This window comes from Patagioenas fasciata, chromosome Z, assembly GCF_037038585.1.
Source record: "Patagioenas fasciata isolate bPatFas1 chromosome Z, bPatFas1.hap1, whole genome shotgun sequence".
NCBI classification, from domain to species: domain Eukaryota; kingdom Metazoa; phylum Chordata; class Aves; order Columbiformes; family Columbidae; genus Patagioenas; species Patagioenas fasciata.
The window spans coordinates 53044974-53067953 of NC_092560.1; the positions used below are offsets into that span (position 1 = coordinate 53044974).

The 22980-nt window shown below is 40.3% G+C and overlaps 2 protein-coding genes across 5 annotated transcripts in view; one reads left to right on the forward strand and one right to left on the reverse strand.

Annotated features, from left to right (window-relative positions):
* SNX24 (sorting nexin 24) overlaps window positions 1-7922 on the forward strand; it is a 93408-nt gene extending 85486 nt beyond the window's left edge. For 3 of the 4 annotated variants that reach the window (XM_065860820.2, XM_071802169.1, XM_065860819.2), the window contains 4 exons: window positions 105-195; window positions 1378-1410; window positions 2321-2385; window positions 6948-7922. In XM_065860820.2, the coding sequence (XP_065716892.1) occupies window positions 105-195; window positions 1378-1410; window positions 2321-2385; window positions 6948-7018 (260 nt within the window). In that variant the 3' untranslated portion in view covers window positions 7019-7922. The other variant, XM_071802168.1, reaches the window with a different exon arrangement.
* A 1574-nt stretch (window positions 7923-9496) lies between these two features.
* Window positions 9497-18765, reverse strand: PPIC (peptidylprolyl isomerase C). Its single transcript, XM_065860574.2, has 5 exons — window positions 18583-18765; window positions 13305-13418; window positions 12722-12815; window positions 10954-11138; window positions 9497-10076 (listed from the first exon to the last, which is right to left on the reverse strand). The coding sequence occupies exons 1-5, from the start codon at window positions 18748-18750 to the stop codon at window positions 9948-9950; spliced, it is 690 nt and encodes a 229-aa protein (XP_065716646.1). The 5' UTR covers window positions 18751-18765; the 3' UTR covers window positions 9497-9947.
* Between the last annotated feature and the right edge of the window lie 4215 nt (window positions 18766-22980).

A 22980-nucleotide genomic window follows, 5' to 3' on the forward strand; every position in this document is an offset into this window, starting at 1 on the left:
TGTTGCAAGTGGGAAATGTTTTGGTAGCTTGAATAAAAGTGTGCAGTATCCAAAATATTAAAAAATTTTGGGCTTCTATTGAGCTTTTTTTTTTCCACAGACAGTCATTTTAGAAAATGAAGAGCTCCCTAAAATATTTCTTGATTTTCTCAATGTTCGCCATGTACCTGCCTTGCCAAAAGCAGAAAGCTGTGGGTAAGTTCACTTTTACTGAAAAATATGTGGAGGCCGAAAGGCCCAAATCCACTCGGTGCTGATGCAATTCCTTTGACTTAAAATGGCCTTGCTGCCAACTCTTAACACTGTAAAATAAATGGGCATTAGGTTCATGTTAAGTATGTTTATATATCCCCAAAAGGTGGTAAAATAAATCCAGCCTGTTCAAAGACAGAGGTGAGGTTTAATGTAGTATTCTTGGAAAGCAAAGAGGAGTTTAAATGAGAAAAAATAAGATTTTCTCATAGATCTTGGAAGTATCCACTGAAATGAATTTCATAAGATATTCATAAACTCTCACTAAAGTTGCATGGAAGCCTTTGCATGTGTTTTATGGCCATAGTATCTGGACAACATAGAAGTTCATTCTGTGATCATATATGATCTCCCTCTGTGTGTTTGAAGATGGGGTCGTTCACCTTTCTGATGACATCTACCCCACTAGCCCCAATGCCTTTCCACAGGAAGTGTTCTTGATCAGGGTGGGAGAAAGGAATTTCAGCATGATTATCATGAGTGTAGAAACTGCAGAAATACCCGAAAGACAACAGAAATACCCAAAACAATGTAACTGGAAGTTCTGTTACCATCTGCAGCTGTAAGATTTGTAGGGAGAGCAGTTTCTTTTGCTGTGCAAGCTGTTGTAGTTGGAAAGTCCAGCAGTGTTAACCAGAACAAACTACCCAGAAAGCTATGTGGTGCTTTCCCACTTTTGGGGAGGCTGTGTGGATCTGCAGCGGAGAGAAGGCAAGTTGAAAACAGTGGAGGTAATTTTGAGACCCTGTTACACTTGGAGGGTTCTGTGGCCCAGAGTGGTCTCCAGAGTGAATTGGAAGCTAACAGACTTGCAGTTTTCACTTAACGACGTCAGCCAATGCCCTCCATGGGAGTGTACCCCATCACTTCACAGATAGACAGACAGGTAGATAGACAAATAGACAGACAGATAGATATGTTTGTGAATGTTAGAGAAAAACTGATGCTGTCATTTCCAAGTAGTGGTTGTTGTGTAATGATACTATCTCCTACACTCATTTCATCACACTACATTTTGCAGCTACTGATGAGAAGTTGGTAGCTCCCTTTGATGGTTCTTAAAGAATTTGGAGTTTTTGTACTTGTAATTTTATTGTAACAAGTTTCCTCTCACTTTGCTTGCAGCTCTTTTGATGAAACAGAATCCGAAGAATCAAGGTGAGCTTGTTTCCTACTCTTTCTAGGACACCAAATTAAAAAAATACTTTAAATTATTGTTGTTTATTGTATTTGTTCCTTGCAGCTGATAAAATAGCAGTAGTTTAGCATTAAAATGAGATGTGTTTGTTAAATGTTTTGGTTAGTTTCATCAGTTGTGTTATATTTATCCATTTGTAGTGTGGATTGAGCATCCTTATGCATGTATTGAGAAATTCCTCACAAAACCCTGATAAAATACTGCTACCTCTGAAATATTTCTGGGAATGTTTTTTACCCATTGAAGTGTATTTTTTGTAGTGAGAATATTTAGCAGAATGAACTAGAGATTTGGGTTCTCCCCCGTGCCTTTGGTAGTGCTTTGTATATATCTGGTTGCACTACTTGCCATGTGTATGTATAGAGCAGAGTGGAGAGGGCTGGTGCAGGCTGTGAGACGACGTCTGTACCTTGACCGGGGTGGGAGGCAGCCCTGTGAGGCCCTTCAAGGACTTTCTCTCCATGGGTGAGGTGTACAGCAATTGCTCTGGGGCTGTAAGACCAGGGAGAAATGTTGAGGTTTTTTGGAGGCTGAAGAGAGTGTACACCATGGAGCCTGGTTGTAGGTGATCTTGTAGCCTACAGTTACACCATGTACCAGGGAGCAGAGCAATCTGAAGGGACTCAAAGCTGCCCCTGGATGCAGCCCGTTCACCTCCAACTTCACGCTTATGGTTTCACTGTGTGGCTGAGGAACGGCAAGCTTTGCTCCCAGGAGATGGAGCCTGCCCTTTTGGGGCAGTGCTGGCGTGCAGAAACGCACCAGTGTGGTTCCTGCGTGGCTCCACCACCTCACTGTATCAAAGCTAGTTTGTAGAATATTCTGTTTGCTGTCCCTTGATACTGACATGCCTGTTCTTGACCTTTCCAGCAAACTGTCCCACCAGCCTGTGCTGCTGTTCCTAAGGGATCCATATGTCTTGCCTAAAGCAAACGGTAATCAAACCTGTCATCTGTTAACAGCGCTTTACTAATCTGACCCTGCACCGCATAAACTGCATTATTATTAATACCTGCCTAGTCGAATGACACTGGTCCAAAATCTAATAACCTGCCAATAAAACGATAGTTCTTGTGTAAGAAACCATTAGAACACTAAGTGGGGTGGGTCATTTATAAAAGGGTGGAATTTTCTACCGCAGTTATTCTCTCAGACAAACATACTGAGAGTTCAAATGAAAAGATGAAGAGCATTGCGTTTCTTGTTGACCCTTTGAGCTGTTTTGCCTGAAACATTTGAACTTAGACGCCAAGTCCTTTCCAAGTGCTTTTTCCCTAAACACCAGTCAATCTAGTGTGAGCATGTTTGTATTTCCATTTGGATTATTATTATTTCTTATCATTTATAACCTCTAGAGTTCTTGGAGGGTGTGGGGGTGGGAAACAATATCTACTTTAAGTATAACTGATATGTTTCACAAGACATTTACATTAGCCTTCATCTCTTAATACATGGTTCAAAGGAGTGTTTGAAGTAGCTTGTTATAAACCTTTTTTTTTTTTTTTAAATAAAAAGTTACTTGTATTATTAATTCATAGAACCTTCTGCCTTAAATTAAACGTGTGCAGGAAAAAACAGCATTTTTAGTAGTGTGTTCCTCCTTGTTTTGTCATTTTACTTGTTTGAGCTGTTACTTGTACTGAATTTTGTATTAAAAATGTGCTACACTTTCAAGGCAGAATTTTGTCCCAGAACTGCAAATTAAGTTATTTTTTTTTTAGTGTGGCATTTTGTTTTTACAAAATGCTGTGTTGAAATCAAGAGTGAGGTTCTTGAGATGCCTTGAAAATAATGAAATTTTTAAGAGTAAATTTAGGAAAAAACACTTGTTTGCAGTTTCTTAGCCAATGAAGTGTACTTCCTTGAGATTTTCTCAAGATGTATGTAAATGCCTGAAGGGAAGCTGTAAAGAAGACAAAGCCAGGCTATTTTTACTGGTGCCCAGTGGCAGGACGAGAACAATCGGAACCACTCTGTCACTCTGAGGGTGACTGAGCACTGGTACAGGTTGCTCAGAATGGTGGTGGAGTCTCCATCCTTCGACATATTCAGAAGCTGTCTGGACATCATCCTGGGCAACTGGCTCTAGGTGACCCTGCTTCAGCAGAGTTTGGACCGGATGACCACCATCTCTTCCAGCTGCAACATTTCTGTGATTCTGTTGTTTTTTCAAGCCGTTTTGAAAATCATAGGGACTAGGCTCATGTATTTCGAGAGGGTTAAATAGTCTCTCTTGCAGACAGTGTCCAGTGTAGCTAGTAATGTGGCCCAACTGTATTGATCCTATAGAGTCTTACTGAACTTAAAGTTGTAGGTCTACAGTGAAACAGCGAGGGCAGAGGTCATGTATGACCAAGGTCCACATGTTACAGGGTCACTTAGTTTTTACTTTGACTTAGCACTAATCTGGCCACGTAGACTGAAGGCCCATTTGAGGCTGGAGTGCAAATCACAAAAATTATGAACTGAAGCACAGTAAGGGAGAGATGGTCACTTCAGAAGGTCACTCCTGACCCAAGTTACCACAGTAATGCAGAGGCACCCAGAGAGTTACCTCTGTCCGAAAGCTAGTCCAGATGGTGCATATACTAATATTTAGAGTGAGCCTCATTGCATGTCTTAATCTTACTACTTAATGCTCCTCTTAATTGCCAATTGCCTGAAAAATGAAGACAGTGTTTAATATTTGCAGCTCGCATGTCAGGTTTTGTTGTAAGACCTCAAGATCTTGCAGTTCTGTGATGGTATTTATCTTCCTTCCCTAATGGGTACTCTGAGTAAGGCTAAGCTTCCTTTTCTTGAACTCATTAGGAACTTTTTACCAAATTTTCTAATTACTCTTTTAAGTAATGCTTTGCTTGGGTTAATGTAAAAGCCTCTTCTAATGTGTGATATGTTTAAATATTAATTAGGCCTCATTGATGACATCTGAAACTTCTCAGGCTTTTCCCAAGGCGTTTTTCTGACTTGACACGCAATATTTAGAACTTCTTATGGCAAGTGAATATTCTTTGTATTTGAAGATACAAAACCATCAAATTCATTTGCAGGGTATTCTTTAACTTAATGAATTAAACCACAAATCTGCAAGTGAGTTTTATTTTAAAAAAGAAGAAAACCAAGCCGTAAGTCTAGAGGCTCTAGCTGTTGACTCAAATCTAGATAGGAAGAATCTACTCTTTAATTCTTCTTCTTTTTATTTACTTTGCAGCACAGATAAAATACAGATGAGCTTTCTAAAATTTTCTCTCTTAGATCAGTTCATACTTGGATAGACTATTCATTTGTAAAAATCAGTCGAGGCTGTTCAAACGATGATCAAAAGTAAATGTCCATTAGCAAATAACTATTCATTATTCATTGTATGTACTCTTTGAAGAAGGTGAACTGTGACAGCTGTTTGGATCAGAAGCAGAGTTAGTATTTTCCTGATACAGGAATGCCTGTGTTAACATCTTCCCATAAAACAGGAAATGATGTATTTGTGGGTTTTTAATGAAATAAGTAGCTGGTTTTGGAACATAATACTGAAAGAATGATTTTTTTTTTTTTCATTGCACTGTCTGTATAAAATATAGTCTTGCCATTATTTTAATGACTGGACTTCAGGTATTGTTGAGCTGCAAGACAACTTTCCAAAAATGAGATTTATAGTTACAAACCTCATTGATTTTCAGACTTTTTCATGGTGTGTCTAACACAGTCTGAGAGCATGAGCACATAACTTTTTGTGTAAGGTGGCCACTTCTTTTTGAGGAGGTGGGTAGAGAATATTTCATGCTATTTTGAAGAAAAATGAAGGAACAATCTAAAATGCTGTAAATCCAAAATGGCACCTCGAAGTCTAAAAAACAGAATCTCAGATTTACTGTGACTTGTTTTAGAATTGTTCTGACAATTCTTTAAGCCCTGTAAGTATCAGATCTGCAAAGACTGTGCTTTGGTGTATTTATACATTTAAATTAATATGCTTGACTTTTTTGAAGCAACAAAGCCTTACAGTAAATCTGATGCTGAAATTTGTATCATTTTTTTAATCAATTCTCATTGTCCTACATATGCTGAATGTTACAGAAGAACCAGTAAAAACTTGTTTCTGGAACTGCAGCATTTAATTTACAAGGAAAGCATCAGATTGCCCTTACAAGTGTATTTTTAATAACATTAATGGCAACAGCATTGGGTTATTCTACTAGGGTGATTTGGGACAGCTGAGCTTGCAGGACTTGGGGAGTCATTATTGGATTTGAAATATTAATAAGTAATTTATAATGATGACTTAATATGAGAAGTTGGGAAGAATTATGCATATGTTGTTTATGGTGGAGGCTGCAATTCATTGAAACATCCTATAATATCTCTGTTGGTAACATCTATAATACACTGGAATCACCTTATTAATACCTATGACATAACACCTTTCAGCTAATAAGGATTTTTTTTCTTACCAAGTCAAAATCTACTTTCGCTCAGTCTTTTTACCTCCAAAATTATTTCAGCAAAATAATTAGGGGCAAAACCTAATTCCCACCCATATTAGGCAATCTAATTTAGCAAGTATCTAATCATTTTTATAAAAATTGAGTCTCCCCTTTTGGAGTATCCTGTAGGCTGGTAGGTGAAGGAAGTTAGGTGTGGAAAGTTCTGTATCAGAATAGTCTGTTCTTCCAGGCAAACCCATTTCTGAGTGTAATAGCAATATTAAGATCCTAAGATGTGATCAGAATTTTTTATTCTTAATACCCCATGATTTAAGTAAACCCTTCATTGAAAAATACAGAAGTTGGTGCATTTGAAAAACATTTTCACTACAGTAATGTACATCCTGCCATTTCTCTGTGTGGATGTGTTACTGTGTTCTATCAGGTAATTCTTTCATGCTAAATTTAACATGAAAATTAAGTGCTAGTTTCCTCTACATCTGGGGTAAGGACATAGTGTGTTTTTTTCTTTCAGTTATTGTAGGTTGACTTTTTGTAACACGTTGACATTTTATGTTGATTAGACAGCCCGAAATTTTCCTGCCTCAAATAATCATCTCTGATTGTATAGGCATCCTCAAGTCTTCTCTGTCTAAACATTGCTGTAAACCACAATGGAAAAACAGCTTTGAAGTATTCCCAGTAGCAATCTTGGAATTCCTTCAAGTATATTGAGATTTTGTTAGAAATTGAATTGCCAGTGTAATCCATCTTCCTTGTGAGAAAAGATTCAGATAAAGAGCTGGAGCCTAGCACCATTAAGTATTAGAACATCCCTTTAAATCAATAAGCTACAAATCTGGCAGCGCAGTCATGCAATGCCCAGTGCTACACTGAAGTGGCTTTAGTGCTGAAACAGCATTATAATAGCACATCCCCAACACGGATAAGCAGTTGAGTGATGCAGTAACCCAAATTATATGAGGCCTTACCTAGTTACGTTTCATAAAAACATTTATATTGTACTGTCATAGATAAGAAAGCAAGGTTTTTTTCTTTTTTTTTTTTTTTTCCAGATGACTTTCCAAACGTGGTTATAGAAGGCACTCTACATGGAATATTTTATCCCCATTTACTGCCCAGGTAGAAGTGATGTGTGGCTAGAAGAAGCTGAAGCAAGTGTCTTAAGTCATGTTCAATGGAATTAACAGGAATAAAATTCTGCGATGTGAAAATTATGCTCAGAAGCAAAAGACACAACCTCAGTTTAAGTTCAAGCATTTTATCTTTTTAAATTAAATCAATATCACTACAATTGCTGCTTTTTAAAAAAGAAGATATGGAAACAACTGTATTGAAGTTATTTATACCGTATATATATTGACATGCTCTAACTATTTAACACTAAAATCTGAAAGTCAGACACTGAATTACACTAACCTTTGAAAATAATTGAAAGCTTTACTAATTATTTCTATAATTTCTAACCTAAATTACACTAAACCATTTTGCACCAGGATTTTTCCCAGCACGTTACCCATTGCTGGCAGTGGATAGATTAAAAGTGCTGGCGCCGAAGAGAGTGAGAGATTGCCAAAAAAAAGGGGGGGAGGGACAAGAAGAAATTGAAAGCAACTTAAAATTATTTTGTTCATTTTTCTTAAGTTATTTTTAATCTGCTCTTTAACATCAGGTTGGAAAAGAACCATGTAGGTGTATGGAGAATTTATATTGGTAAACATACTTCCACATTATGAAATAACATAGCTTGCTCTCAGGAAATTTTTTAGATTTCAGTTGAAATTATTTTATCTGCCAGGACATTTTACATGGCATTTATGCATTTCCATTTGGTTATATCTAATCTGTGTGTATGTTTACTCTCCAAGTAAACTGTATTCCATATCTTAACATTTTATGTGTCATGGAGCAGTAAAATGATAAAACTAAAACTGATACATATATATACTTATATAAATATTTGTTCAGACTTAACTGGAAATTTGTATGTGTGCTACTGAACGTTATGAAATACATTACTAGAACATAAATGTACTGCTTCAGTGTATTTTTTGTACGTTTCTATTGAAAGACATTTCTTTGAGCGTGTGTCATCATAGATGGGTTTCACAGATATCTTCACATGAAGCATGAGAAAATACCTGGGTTATCTGCTTGCTTAAAACTCTCAGCACTGTGCTGAACTTGCTATGCTTAAAAAAGTGTATGTCTTGAGGAAAAAAAACATCAGTGTAATTGAACAGCCAGTAAATCATAGGGCCCATCAGGGGAAGGGAATGTTTCACAGCAGCAATGACAAAGGTAGACACAAACAGAAGCCTGGTCCTGGAGATGCATGGGTTGCCTCTGGCTGACCACTAGATCTGTTTTAAAGCTGCTGGGGAATGGTGAAAAGCTGGGACTTGTGTAAAAGGCTGGCCTGTGGCTGCAGCACTTGTTCAGGTTGCAGAATTCTTGACACTGTTTGCGGGATCTGCCTCCGGGAAAACTTTCAGCTGCTAGCCAAAAGCTATTCAGCTGAGGGAGTCGGAAGTATTCTTGCTCTTACTTCCTAACACAGTGCTGCTTTTCAGAGAATTTTACTTTAAACAGCTAGTAGGAAGAAATACGAACAGGGGTAAAATGGAAGTCTGATTGCCTAGTACTAGGCAAATTTAGAAGCCCTCAATATGTTCTCCTCTAGCCCTGTTTTAACAAGGACAGTAATTTTTTCACAGGTCTCTGAAAAAAAGTGTCAGTATTTACCCTCAGGAGAGGCCCCAGGACTCTGCAGACACACATCTGTTAACTACCAGTGTCATTAATTACCTGAGGTATGTCCCTGCCTACAGCATTTTCGTGTTTCTTTGCGAGTGGGGTGCCTGTAGGTACCCACAAGCTCTGTGCTGTAGCACTTGCTCTTCCCCTGCACCACTCCAAGTCTGGGAGCCTCCTGTGGGCTCCAGGACACCTCAGGAAACAAGTCACTACAAAGATGAGTGGTGTGCTCCCTGCTGTATGGGTGGATAAATCCTTCATCAGATCTTGGCATCATCTTCTGTATTCAGCTCTGAAATACCAGGAACTCGAGGAAAAAAAGTCACATCTCTTTCCTGTGGAGTACTATGTAACCATTAAAGAACCTGATGAACACTACTGTCTGTAAGTGGTACCTTACGCTGACCATGTTTAAAAACTAGCAGTCAAGTTGTCAAGAGTTATTTAAGAAGCATTCAAAAAATAATTAACCTGGAGTTGCACCTCTGACAAACAGCAAAACTGCAAGAAAGATTATTTGAGCTTTATCATAAGTAAGATTAGCAAGGTGTTCTAAAATTCAGTGTACTGTAAAACACGGACTCTGCTGTTTTAATCAGTTTCTAACTGATTTTATTTAACAATAGAGCTGCTTTTCCTTGATTAGAGGATTGTATCATCTGAATACTCTGGATTTTTGAAAGACAGACTTCATCTGACACATTAAGATTAGAGAAATTTACCATCCCTGCTCTAACCTTACAACTTTATTTCCTGGAAAGCACTACCCCCTGCATATATTGCAGAATCAACTGCAATGAGAAAAAAGCCTTTTCAAGGGGAAATAAATAAAGCTCTTCAGTAAGTATTTATTTCAAATCAAAGTTTATTTAGTTATAACATTTCTGTATTTTACTTTTTTTTTTTCATTTTTAGAAGTGCTGATACATGCTGTAACAGACAGAAAATAGTATTTTTTGTTGAAAAGGTGGAAACAGATATTGCAAAAATTTCCAAATAGAACAAAATTACTGTATTTCAAACCATGAAAAAACAGAAGTACTTTGGAAATTTTTCATTAAATACTTTTTCTGTGACATCTAGAATTTAGTGGGATATGTCTTGAATTTCAAGGAGTGACAGCTCTATCAAGTTTTACAGAAATGGTCATATCTTTTATATATTTGGCAAATCATACGTATTATCTAAATATAGCCTCATATGCTTTGAGGAGAAAACTCAATGGACAGTTGAGATCAGTCCAAAATAGGCCTTAGAGAAAAATGGTTAAGTTTTACTTTGCATTCTGACTGTTGGTCTCACCAGTCACCTACTTCAACTACAAATGGTTCTTTTACAGCTATTTTGCCACTGTTCACAATCACACAGTCCTGAAGGGGCCGGTCATGTTCATCCGTCTGCTGGAGTTCTATCGAATGCACCACGGACTGTTGAAATAAAAAAAAAAAAGAAAGAAAAAGAAGACTTCAGTTTAGCCAAGGAAACCCCAGTGGCTCAAGTCTGGTACCAGGCAAACAACTAAGAGCTCCTGGCATTACTATTTATTAAAACAACTTCTGAATAAAGACCTTTACCCCATTGTGTTCCCACATGCTTTTTTTTTTTTTTTTTCCACATTAGTAGTTGTGCCACTCTATAACCCAGACACAGTTGACAGAAGCACAAGGAAGGCTGTTTGCCCTCCCATAAAAATTGAAAAACAAAATCACACACAAAAAGAAGCAGCTGAAATTATCCTTTCAGCTGATCGACGTAGCACATGTAGGGTCTACCTTTGTCTATGAGTAGAAAGTGAATCCAGAGATCATGAAGGATAAGCAAGAACTATTTTTCTAATAGTACAGCATAGCTGTGTTTCAAGAAATCTGATGACTTTTACCTTTAGTGTAACATACACACACAAACAGTAACAGTAACAGTGAAAATGTTAACTAGCACATGCTACAAAATTACATTTTAGCTTGCAGAAATACAATTATTTCATTTCATGACTAACAGCATTAGTGAAAGGCGGACCCGAACTTATTCCATTTGTAATCTGCAAAGGTGTCAGTGTTGAATTCAGTCGTTAGTGGTCAGAAACAAGAGCTGCGCAAGCCACAGACCTGATTTAAGTTTCCATTTCTACAGTCAGCATTTGCTATTTAAGTTCTAACTTGTCCAGCTTCAGGATCTTCACAATTGCTTTCTACATACCAGATAAACACTCAATAATTCTGAACCACAACGGTGTAAGTTACACTAACACAGCTAACAATTTGTCCAGATTTTCTTGTATTGATCTTGCCACTACTTCCAGCTTACCATTCCATCAAGGACTTTGCCAAATACTACATGTTTTCCATCTAACCAGGAAGGCTTTGTCACACTGATGAAGAACTGGGATCCATTGGTGTCTGGGCCAGAATTAGCCATGCTAACCCATCCAATTCCATAGTGTTTGAGCTTGAAGTTCTCATCTGGAAACCTTTCTCCATAGATGCTTCTTCCTGTGACACAAAATAAGAAAGCAAACTTTTAACAACATCAAAGAAACTGGTTTTGTTCAGAAATGAGAAGAACAAAGTATAAATTCAGGACCTGAAGACTCCTGGTTTGAGGAAGCACAGCAACATCACTGCTCCATCATGAGTGATTCCATAACTAAAAGCATCTTGTGTGTAAAGAAAAAGATAAGGTAAAGCACCACATATAAGGAGAGAAAATTTAAAGCTGATGATGCTTTATCCTTTGAATTTAACAAGCAAGCCGAGTACCTTCAAATGTCCTGTTTACATACACCACTGAACAATAGTATATTTCACCCTGTTCAACAAATTTAGATGATTTAATTATGGGACTAAAAACAAGGTTGCTGTGTTTTGTCACAATTTTAGTCTTTACTTTTACAATTTTTTCCTCCTGGTGAGAAAATGCTTTAGATCTGTTTAGAAATATATGAACACCAAACAGAAGTTAGCCAAAAAGACTCGGTGGGGATTTGCACAAGCATTACCTAAGGATTTTGATGTTTCTGAAATAGTTTAGAAAACATTTGAGTCATGTTTAAACCACCATCACTTTGAAAAGAGAGGGTTGTCTCTCTCATTCTTTAATTATACAGCACCTATCACAATGGAGACACTACTCCCAACACACTGTCAGATACTATCCCAATAAACAGTATTAACAGGCAAACACTGCCTACCTTTAATTCTAAAACTTGTGTCTTTGGTATTTTAGCCTTCCCCATTGTTTGCTGCAAGGAAAAGGAATGTGTTTTCCATTCTGTCCCGGCGGGGAAATCACTAACATTTTATGCAGATAGTTCAAAACGCAGCACGTGAAGAATGTGCATGTAAAGGAAGAGAAGAAATCAGAAGCCAGAATGCATGCAATGCAAGAGACTGCACTGGGATTGCCCTCCTTAGTGGACTGAACTGGTCTTCTGGAGGCTCAGGAGAGAGAAGTTACAACAGACAGCCAGAACTCAGACCAGCAGCAAGATTGCAGTTTTATATTTAGTAAGAGGGGAAAAAAGTGAGAGGGTGTGACCCTGACTTTGTAATTCCTCTACCCGTTTTGAAATTCCCACCCATAGCACATTGCAAAGGGTTCCACCAAACTGGCTGAGCTCAGGGCAGAGAGGACAGCCCACTGCTTCCCCACCTGCCTTCCCTCTATGTGCTTTCACTGAGTGCCTCAGGAAAGGAGTGCTGTCACAAAGTCAGAGCAGGGGAAGGGCGCAGACATCCACCTTTTGGAGACAGTATGGTGTAGGATCAGCAGAGCTGGTCATGTGGCTCCAGCCACCACACAAAGCCATGCATCTTGACTGGGAACAGGTCACAGTCAGAAAAGAGCTATCTGCAAAAGCTGAGGACAAAGGAAGCTCTACACATACATATAATCAGGTAATCCAAATAATTGCAGCTTATGTTCCGAGATGCTTGGAAAAGTACTAGCTGCTCTAGAACATTTTTTTTGTTTGTTTATATGGCCTGAAATAATGAGGGAATATGCTGTTTTGCCTGTATTTTCAGTAGACGTTGGAAGAACAGAAAGGGAACCTGGAAGATACCAAGCATGTTACCTCCTGATCCATCTCCAGCTGTAAAGTCTCCTCCTTGAATCATGAAGTCTTTGATCACACGATGAAATTTACTTCCTTTGTATCCATATCCTCTCTAAGAAAATAAAATAACTCTGTAAATGAATATAACATCCAGTTCTTTACAGTCATATGGAAATACTCATGTAGTGAATGGCCAGATTTCACAGAATATACCACCACCAACGACAAATACTGGCAAGACAAACATTAAACTGAGATGCAGTTGAATGCATTTGGGCTGCACTGCCACAAAGCAGGTATTATTCAGGTGATCAAAGCCATTGTCTTTATTTGACTGGCAACCAGCCAAGGTACCTCTACATGCTAGGTCTGCCTGGCAGAGACAGATTGAGGTGGTGATATCCAGCATCTCATAATTACATCTTGTGAACCAAGCCTCAAGGACGTGAGAAGACAGACACCAGTGCACAGCCTTGGTGATGGCGCTCTTGCACAGGCTCCACTGAATTAAGATGGAGAGCTCACAACTGAAACAGCACTAAACAATATTTACTTCTCAGTCCAAATTTCAGTACACAATGGAAGAAAACCACAAACTTACTTCTCCAGTTGCCAGCACAATGAAGTTCTCCACCGTCTTTGGGACAACTTTTCCAAACAATCCAATTACAATTCTGCCAATGTCTTTGTCTCCAATCTTCACATCAAAGAATACCTGAACATTTTTGTGAAGAGAACAAAAGTGACACAAGCATGAGCAAAACATAAAGACCAAGCTTTTGAAAACATAAGGTAGTAAGAAACTGCTTCTGGCTGGTCTACATTAATATTAGGTTGTTGCAAAAGTAACTGCAGTTTTGGACCATGAACTTTAAATCATTATAACTAGTCTGAAACACATCTTTATTAATCAAAATAGGAACACAACAATCAACACAGTTTTGCCAATGAGAAGTAAGTTTGTTTACACCTGTAGGGTAAAATTCTGTGCTTCAGAATTCAGAGAACCCTTAGTAAGTATTTTCTGCATCCTGCTGGTTGTGGAAGCGTTTTCCCTGAGAAAAAGTTGTCAAAATGCTTGAAGAAGCAGTAGTCAGTTAGCGAGAGGTTAGGTGAATATGGCAGATGAGGCAAAACTTTGTAGCCCAATTTGTTCAGCTTTTGAAGCGCTGGTTGTGCAATGTGCAGTCGGGCGTTGTTGTGGAGAAGAATTTGGTCCTTTCTCATGATCGATGCTGGCTGCAGGCACTGCAGTTTTTAGGGTATTTCATTGATTCACTGAGCGTATTTCTCAGATGGAATGGTTTCACCGGGATTCAGAAAGCTCTAGTGGACCACCAAGCAGTGACTGCGGCCTTTTCTTGGTGCAAGTTTGGCTTTGGGAAGTGCTTTGGAGATTCTTTGTGATCCAAACACTGAGCTGGTCATCGCTGGTTGTCATACAGAATCCACTTTTTGACGCATATCACAATCAGATTAAGAAATGATTTGTTGTTGTTGTTGTGTAGAATAAGACGACACTTCAAAACTATGATTTTTTTTATTTTCAGTCAGTTCATGAGGCACTCACTTATCGAGCTTTTCCACCTTTCCAATTTGCTTCAAATGCCGAACAACTGTATAATGGTCAATACTGAGTTCTTCAGCAACTTCTCATGTAGTTGTAAGAGGATCAGCTTCCATGATTGCTCTCAACTGGTTGTTGCCAACTTCTGATGGCCACTACTACGCTCCTCATCTTCCAGGCTCTCATCTCCTTTGTGAAACTTCTTGAACCATCACTGCACTGTACATTTGTGAGCAGTTCCTGGGCCAAATGCATTGATGTTGTGAGTTATCTCTGCTGCGTTACAACCCATTTTGAACTTGAATAAGAAAATGGCTCAGATTTGCTTTTTGTCTAACATCATTTCCATAGTCTAAAATACTAAAATATAAAATAAACACCAAGTGATAAGTCAGTAGCAAAAAAAAATGAAGCAAGAAAAGCAAATTATAATTATGTATAACATAACCATATTTTTTAGAGAGTATGTTCCAATATCAAACAGCAAATTTCAACAATGCAAAAACTGCAATTCCTTTTGCACCAACCTATAGTATCCTTCAATTCCTGAGGGTGCTGTTTAAGAAAAATCCTTTCAGAGCTACCAAAATGCAGAAAACTGTTTGAAAACTAGTGACTATACATCTTGATTCTTATTGCTTTTATGGGTTTAGTGCGCCTGCTGTATCACAAGTTTGAAGGTAGTGTTCAAGAAGATTGTTCCCAGACGTGTGTATAGAAAAGCTGTATTGAAAAGATGAAATATGAAAATAAGGAAGAGCAATGATTCTGTTCCAGTGTAGTGAACAATAAGGAACTATAGTACCAATAATTCCCACAAACAATGGTTTGCTATCCAGTCATAATCTTTGCTGTTCTAGGTATTAGTGTGTATGTGATTGAGTCTGGGTGAAAGCTGAGATTTCATTAAATCGACAAACAGTGGGGAGAAAATCCTACAGCTCAAGAAAGGAGTCACTTTCCAAAATATAAATTCAAACATTATAGAGAAATAACCAGACTGCATCATTCAGCTGATTGCCTAAAAGTATCAATGTAGATGCTGCTACAAAGCAACTTCAAAAAGGCAAATGATTTTTAAAGCATTTTAATATAGTTCAGAATATATGAATGAATATTTGAACATTCAAAAATGTTCCAACAATTACTGAAAATAGGAACAGCTGTCAGGAAATGAGGCATTTTGAAGTTCTGAAAAAGTTACATAAAGACTGTTAAAACTTCTAGGAAACAGCAATGTGCATTCCTATAATGTGGTATTTGCTGTTCCATGTGGCACTCAACCAACTATTACTCGTCCGCAATGCTAGGAAATTAGTTCAATAATGATAATAAATGACCACAGTCTCTCCAATGTGAATGCCTCTTTCACGCTCTCCCACTAAACATTTCTACCATTTCTTGATCTTCCATGTGGTTTTGACTGCTGAACTTTTGGCTAATGCTATAAAAGCTCTGTAAAGAACATAAAATTCCTTTTGATACACCTCATTCGTTTCTTTGGCAGTTGGCACTAAATAACATGCTTCTTAGATGTGTGGCTCCCAAAGTACTAACAGCACACTTTCACTAACTCCTTAACATTTTAATAAACACACTTCTCTGAATCTTGCTGCCAGGTTTACCTAGGTAAGGGGTACTGCCTGCCTATGTTCTCTAAACGCAGCTTATTTTGCCTGGAAATATTGTCCTAGTAGAAGGACTGCCTGAAATATATAAGCATATACAAGTAACACAACTGAGGCTACCAAGCAATAACCCCAGATAGGAGTAACGTCAAACACTTTCACAGAGCACACAGAAACAGGTCCATCATATATTGTAAACCTAAATTGGGAAGAAGGCTTCATGCGTGGCAGAGCTACTCACCTAACCAGCAAGCCAAATACTTCCAAAAAAATGTTGCTTCAGCGTATTCCGCATTTGTGAACAAACAGTAAGTTCCTGGCACATACCCGTGCTATATGCTTGGTGATTTCTGGAAAGCTCTGCACTTCCTAAGTATATACCACATAATGTGTCTGTGCATTTCTGACCAGGAAATCAAATATGGAAATATTTGGTAGCCCTAGATGCCATTTTTGCATAGAGAAGCCACGTTCTCTTAAGCATATTTCCTCAACTTCTCTGGAAAGTCAGTAAGCATGCAGACACTAGTGAGGTGGCCAACACAGCAGTCTCAAATATCAAAAAACATCTGGCCAGATTCTTCACCAAAACTCTTAAAGAAAATTATAAATTTTCGATCTTATTAAAATTTATAAAAATATTAGGCTTACTTATAATTTGCTGTTAGTAATTCAAAACTAAAAAAAAAAGTGTCTAGCATTAAGAATGGCTAGTTCTCATTAACATTTATGTATAATTTACACAAGATGGTTTATATCAAAACGAAAAAATGGCCAACAGTATTCGGTTCTTCAGGGGAAAAAAAAAAAGCTGACTGTTAAAAGATGACCTCATGATCATTAGAGACCGGTTAATACAATGATACAGGAATTTCTGATAAATGTAAAGTACTGCATGTGGAAGAGGACTGCACAGTCACAACAAGATGTCCTAAATTAGACTCCACTCAGAAAAGACAGCTAGAGCCATTCTGAGCAGTCTGATGAAAAGTTTGGCTCTAGGCTTGTAAAGGTCAGAGAAGGAAAGTGAATGTTAGAAATAATTAAAAATGGATAAGGACAAGAGATGGGCATAATTATGCCATGGTATACATCTGTACTGTGTGTTCATACCTTGAGCATTGGATGGAATTCTGGCTTCTCTATTGCAGAACAATAAAGCCAACTTAAGGAAGGTAGAGAAAAGGGCAGCACAGATGGTCAAAGACCTGGAATATTTTTTATATGAAAACTACACAAGCTGCAAGTGAGAAAACCAGTGTGATTTTATGAGCTCTGTACAGTTATGAGTGCCTCAGACAAGGAAAATTAGCAGCTGCAATTTTCTATGTCCCAGAACCTAAGAATCAGAAAAGGGCATAAAATGAAATCCTAGGCAGAAGGTCTGAAGAAGCAAAGTACTTCATGCATAACTAAACTGGAATATATTGCCAGGTGATTTGGAGGTGAAAGCATATGAGATTTACACTCCCCTCCCCCAAAAAAATCAAATCCAATGGTGTGTAACAGTGAAACTGTAGACAGTTGTAGGCAATGGTGGCAGTTACGTTCAGAGGCACCTCTGCCTCTGCTCTTCCCTGCCATGATTTCATGAGTGCAGGCGTCTTTCACCAGGAACAAGGCACTCGCTCGTGAGTGTCGGTGGAGAGGTACTTGGGGGCAGAAACATCCAGTCCCTACTTTATCCAAAGCCGAACTAGACATCTCACCTTCTGTACCAGCAAAAACTTTTCAGAAAGAGATGCTGGCATGTTGCGATAATCAAGTGCATCCCCAGCCTGCTGCCAGGTGGCACAGCCTGTTAGTCCATCTCTGTCGCTACCACAGGTGCCTCCACTGCAAAACGCGTCCTGCCCACGGTGGAGACCGGCAGCACCCCGACGTGCCAAACCCCAGCCCGCAGCTCCACTAGCAGCACGCTCTGAAGGGTGATGTGGCGGGGCTCAGGTTTTCAGCCACACCAGGTGCCCCAGCCTGTTGTGGGTAGGAATGACGAGGGAGCGGGAAACCAGGGGGTAATAAAATGACAGCTCACAGCAGCAAGAGTTTCAGCAAGGAACGAGATGGGGGGCCAAGGGGGGTGGGAAAAAATTAAATACAGCACAACTAAGCCCCAGAGTGGTTAAAACCCCGCTGCTCAGTGCGCTGCAGACACCAGCACACAGCCCCCAACTGCCCATGGCGACAGCAGAGACCGCAGACGTGAGGATGTAATTACAAACTTTAAAGTTACCATTTCTGTGAGGCAGAGGCACGATCAGATAACTGAAAGTTTGAGGCGTGCCAGCGCCTACAGAAAAGAGCCATACCTAAAGGGGTTAAAACAAAACAAAACAAAACACAACCCAAACCACCTATGAAAGGGGAAAGTTACGGCATTTGTCCAAGTTCTCCCCAAACCCGATGGCTGCAGAGGCCTCCCTTCCGCCCGGAACCCGGCCCAGGAACGGGCGAGCCGGCGAGGGACCAACTTTTCACTGTAAAACCAGGGTAAAAGGCAGCCAGGCGGTCCCCACCCTCTCAGTACGGGCGGGAAACAGCCGCGGAGCTGGCAGCAACTGCACCCCCATGGGGCCCGCTGAGGAGACGCCGTGGCCCCTTCACGACCGACCGATCCCGACTCGCCTCAGGCCGACGGCCGGGGAGGCTTCCCGGTAGGCGAAGCCGCCGCGGCCACGAGTCACCTTGGCTGTCACGCTGGGTCCCCTCTTCTTGAAACCCTCAGCCGCCGGGGCCAGGAAGCAGAAGCAAGCGACAACGCCGAGGAGCGCCGCCGGCCTCCCGCGGGCCATGGCGCTGAGGCAAGAGCTGCGGCGCCTGCGCCTGCCGCCGGGCGGCCCCTCCTGCGCCATGTGGCGGAGTGGCTGGCGGGGGCGCGGCGGGCCCGTCACCGTGGGGCGGTCACCCGGCCGGGCTGAGGCCGGGACTGGCCCAGCTTAGCTTTGAAGGGGTTGGGGGCGAGGAGCCTGTGAGGAGCGGGGCAGCTGGGCACCCCGCCTGGGCTGAGGTGGGCGCTGAGAGGGGGGTGGTGGCGGCCGCCTGCCTTTGGAGCCCCGGGTGCATTCACAGAATCACAGTGATTTTGGTTGGGAGAGACCCTCAAGATCATCGAACCCAGCCGTTAACACCAGCACTGTCACTAAACCGTGTCGAGAACCTCATCTATACACCTTTTAAACCCTTCCAGGGATGCTGACTCAGCCACTTCCCTGGGCAGCACGGTCCAGTGCACAACAACCTTTTCCATGAAGAAATTTTTCCAAATATTAAATTTAAAACTCCCCTGGTGCAACTTGAGGCCATTTCCTCTCATCCTATCACTTGCTACTTGGGAGAAGAGACCAACACCCTTCATGCTACAACCTCCTTTCAGGCAGTTGTAGACAGCAATAAGGTCTCTCCTCAGCCTCCTTTTCTCCAGGCTAAACAGCCTCAGTTCCCTCAGCCCCTCCTTGTGCCCTAGTTAATTACTTAAATTCACAAAAGGTTTATGTGCAAATTCAAGTATCCATTACACTAGACCCCTGAACAGATTTCCTGCTTCTTGCCTACCGGGGTGCTGCCATGGGGAGCCCCGCATGCCTGGCAGTGTTTGAAGTGATTACAAACACTGGGGTGATCATGGTGCTAGTTCCTCGTGGGGATGGGAAGCCGTGTGGCCTCCTTGGGGGCTCAGCCTTGCCAAAGAGCAGCTGGAGATACCTGCGAGGGGCTGAGCAGCCCAGCTCTTTACTTCATATAGTCTGTGTGCACAGGAGGGTTCCGTGAAGATCCCACAAGTGGGTGAAGCAGCCAAAGTAGCAGATGTTCTGGGGATGTTGAAAGTGGATTGTTGGGCTTTCATCTTTGGCATATTTAATGTGCTGAGTAGAAACACAAGCCTCTAAAGCACTTGTAATGCTTCTAGTTTCCTTTGTGGTAGCAGGAGAGGGGCACTGCTTGGCCCCCATGCTAGCACTCGTGGCTTTGAACAGTAAGGAGCTGCACCACATGAACTCATCAAACACAAATGTCTTTCCTAAGCCATTACCTACCATGACAGGGAAGAGTGATCCCTGTCTATCAAATTACCTTTCGCACTGACCTGCTACCTTCTCTGCTGAAAAATCTTCTGCATTCAGGACCTGTCCCAAACGGTGTTGCTGCTACAGCCCTTAGAAAATTTAAAAATTCTAACACACAGTGAAACACGTGGCCTTCCAAGTGTAAGCGTACAAAAGAAGAATAATTAGTAGATACTGATATACTGCAAGCAGGACTCTGACAATGGCTGCTGTAAATGTACTCGGGATTAAATGTGCCAGCGCTGTGTTTCTGGGTATAGGGCACAGGACCTCAGCAGAGAGCTTGGTGCTGGCTGCAGAGCCAGGTCAAGGATGGGGTGGCACGCCTGATGGAGAAGAAGCTCTGCACTGCCACATCTACACTGTGATTGCTACTGAGCCTCTCAGCTTGAGACTGTGCCCCAGTTAGCAAGTGGTAGACACAACAGGTGGTGCTGAAAAGTTGATGTCTGCGCTGTGTGCTTTTCAGGTGGTGTATCCAGCTGACCAGATGCCCACTAGCAGTTGAAGAGTGCTGGGCATGCTCCTGGAACACGTCTTCTGGTTTAGCTTTGTCAGACAGGAATCTGGTTTGTGCATGGCAAGACCTCTGTGCATTGAGAACCGAAGCACGTTAAGTGGGTATGTTGGAAAGATCCACTTCAAAAGTGCACTCTTGAGCCAAACTAAAATGTGCCATAGACATAACCTAATGCATGCCTTTGACTATAGATTGGTCATAGACTGGTTTTAGCAGGGAATGTCACTTTCCTGTTTTCCATTTAGCCCCACATGCTGCCTACACCAGTGCGTCTGACTGCAATGAAATTTCTCATCAGGTGACCATCATAAAAACCCATTTCCCAGGCACAGCAGAGAGCGGTGGTTACTGATTCCACACTACATAGCACTTGAGCAGGAACACCAAATGATCTTGCCTAATTAATGACTGACACAAATAGATTCCTTTTCCTGAACAGGTGTAAAATATCTGCGATTGTAACTGCTCAGCCAAAGAACCACCTGAACTAACCTACGGTTTAACTTTGGCACCTGACCTCTGTGGTGGCATTTTGTAAAACTGAGGGCCTTTTCTGAAGCCCTGCTGTGGGGACTCACTGTCAAGACTGGGGGCTTTGGGGCTTCAGAGCATGGTTCAAGACATTTACCCAGTTTCCCTGTAACTAATTACATCTGTTTGTCTGAAACAAAACCAGTTCATGCATGTATAGGTGGTTAAAGTGCTTCTTTGATCCCGTTGTTAGTGGTTAATTTATTTCATGCTCACATTCTTCTTTAAATATCAGAGCAGGCCCAACACTTTACTGTCTCTTATGCTAGATTCTTCAATGTGCCAGTGCACTTCCAGCAAGTATAATATATGAGTATGGGAGAGTAAACTGAATATGTGTTTATTTTCTCTGCCGACTTGATAAGGTACTGAGGATTTAAAATTATTGTTAGATTGCCTTCCTTGCATTGCATCACCACATAGTAAAGGTGTTTGACTATTTCTGGAGTTAAGATATACTGCAGAAATACAAAAATTCAAAGATATACTGATTTGTTCCAGTAGTTTGGGGAGGACTGTATTATTTTACAAATATGTTAGAAAATATTAAAAGATTTTAACTAAATTCTCAGAGAAACCTCTTGCAGTCCATGTGTCCTAATCACATAAATTTCAATAGTTAAAATCAAGAAGATGAAAACTTACTATTTCCATCTCTATTTATCACTACAATCTATCTTTATTACAGCTACCTATTCAGTATTTCTTTGTGCTGAAGTTGGAGTCCTTATGCTTACACTTAACAAGAAATATTACAGACTGTGGGGTATTCAGAGGATTATGATGAAAATGGAAAAATGTCCCTCTTGGAGCATATTGAGGGTATGTTAAAATTGTTCAGCACTCTGAAGGCAGTATTTTTAGGTCTGGGATGAATGGGAAGAGACCTGTGTGAGACAGAGCATTTTTGATACTCCAGATGCGTGCAAGTCCCAAGGTGAATATTAACAGAAATGTATGAAAAGGTGGAGCCCTACCTAATTCTAAGTTTTGAATCTGAAATAAGACAAATACTAGCTGATGATACCATATTTTCTCAAAGCAAGTCAGTCACAGTAGTACACTGGTTCGAATCACGAGGTGCAGAGAAATGAGCAATGAGCTGGGAAGACAAGAAAAGATGGTCTGGCTGAATAGCTCCTTAATTTAATACTCTCAATACAGAAGGGCCTGTTCAGTGCAGGTGTTATGAACAACACTATCCACAGTACTCCCCAAATTCCCTTTCTCAATAAAAATTTTGCTCTTTGCGAGGATTACTTCTCTCTTTATTGGAGTGTAAATATGTTTAATCCATGTACAAGAAGACAGTATGAGACAGGAAGAATGAAATGAGGAGTTAAGGGCACTGAAGACATTTTAAAACAGCAAGATGAAACAGGATCTGGTTTACATTATCTTGGAAAGTTTACACGCATTGGTGATGCCACTAAATAATTTTTGGAAAAAGATAAAAGAATGTTTAATGTGGAAATCTCAAGAAGAGGCAAATACTTAGTATGTTCAGTGAAAACTCAATTTTACATGGAAAATCTCTTCCTGACACTGAAAGAAGTGCATGTACTTTTTGTAGGAATTTCATGTCATGACTATCAAACTGAAAGTGCACAGAAGCCAGACAAACAGTAGGCTTAATACTAACTGAAAATAAATAAATACTTACAATAAAACTAGGGAATAATATGTAAAAATCTGTTATGACCACTTTAGTTTTCTGCTTTAATTTTGCATAACTATCTTGAAAATTTTGGAGGTCTCCACAAGCTCCTTACACAGACAAACTGAGTACAGTCTGCTGAGAACTACACTGAATTTACTGTGGCTTTGCACAGGGACAGTTTCTCCATACTAAAAAAAAAAGTGAAAAATCAGGAGAGGGCCTACAACAGAAGACCATTCTTTCCTGTCCCATCCTCCCTAGCCATGAACAATGTGTTCACCTCTTCAGTGCAGCTGATTTGAAGACT

Bases quoted from the DNA above. Each gene is read 5' to 3' on its own strand.
- PPIC (XM_065860574.2), bottom strand. From the start codon at position 18,750: ATGGCGCAGGAGGGGCCGCCCGGCGGCAGGCGCAGGCGCCGCAGCTCT. The intron at 13,419-18,582 runs GTGACTCGTGGC...AAAAATGTTCAG, and splicing joins GACCCAGCGTGACAGCCAAG to GTATTCTTTGATGTGAAGAT. The intron at 12,816-13,304 runs GTAAGTTTGTGG...TTATTTTCTTAG, and splicing joins TTGTGCTGGCAACTGGAGAA to AGAGGATATGGATACAAAGG.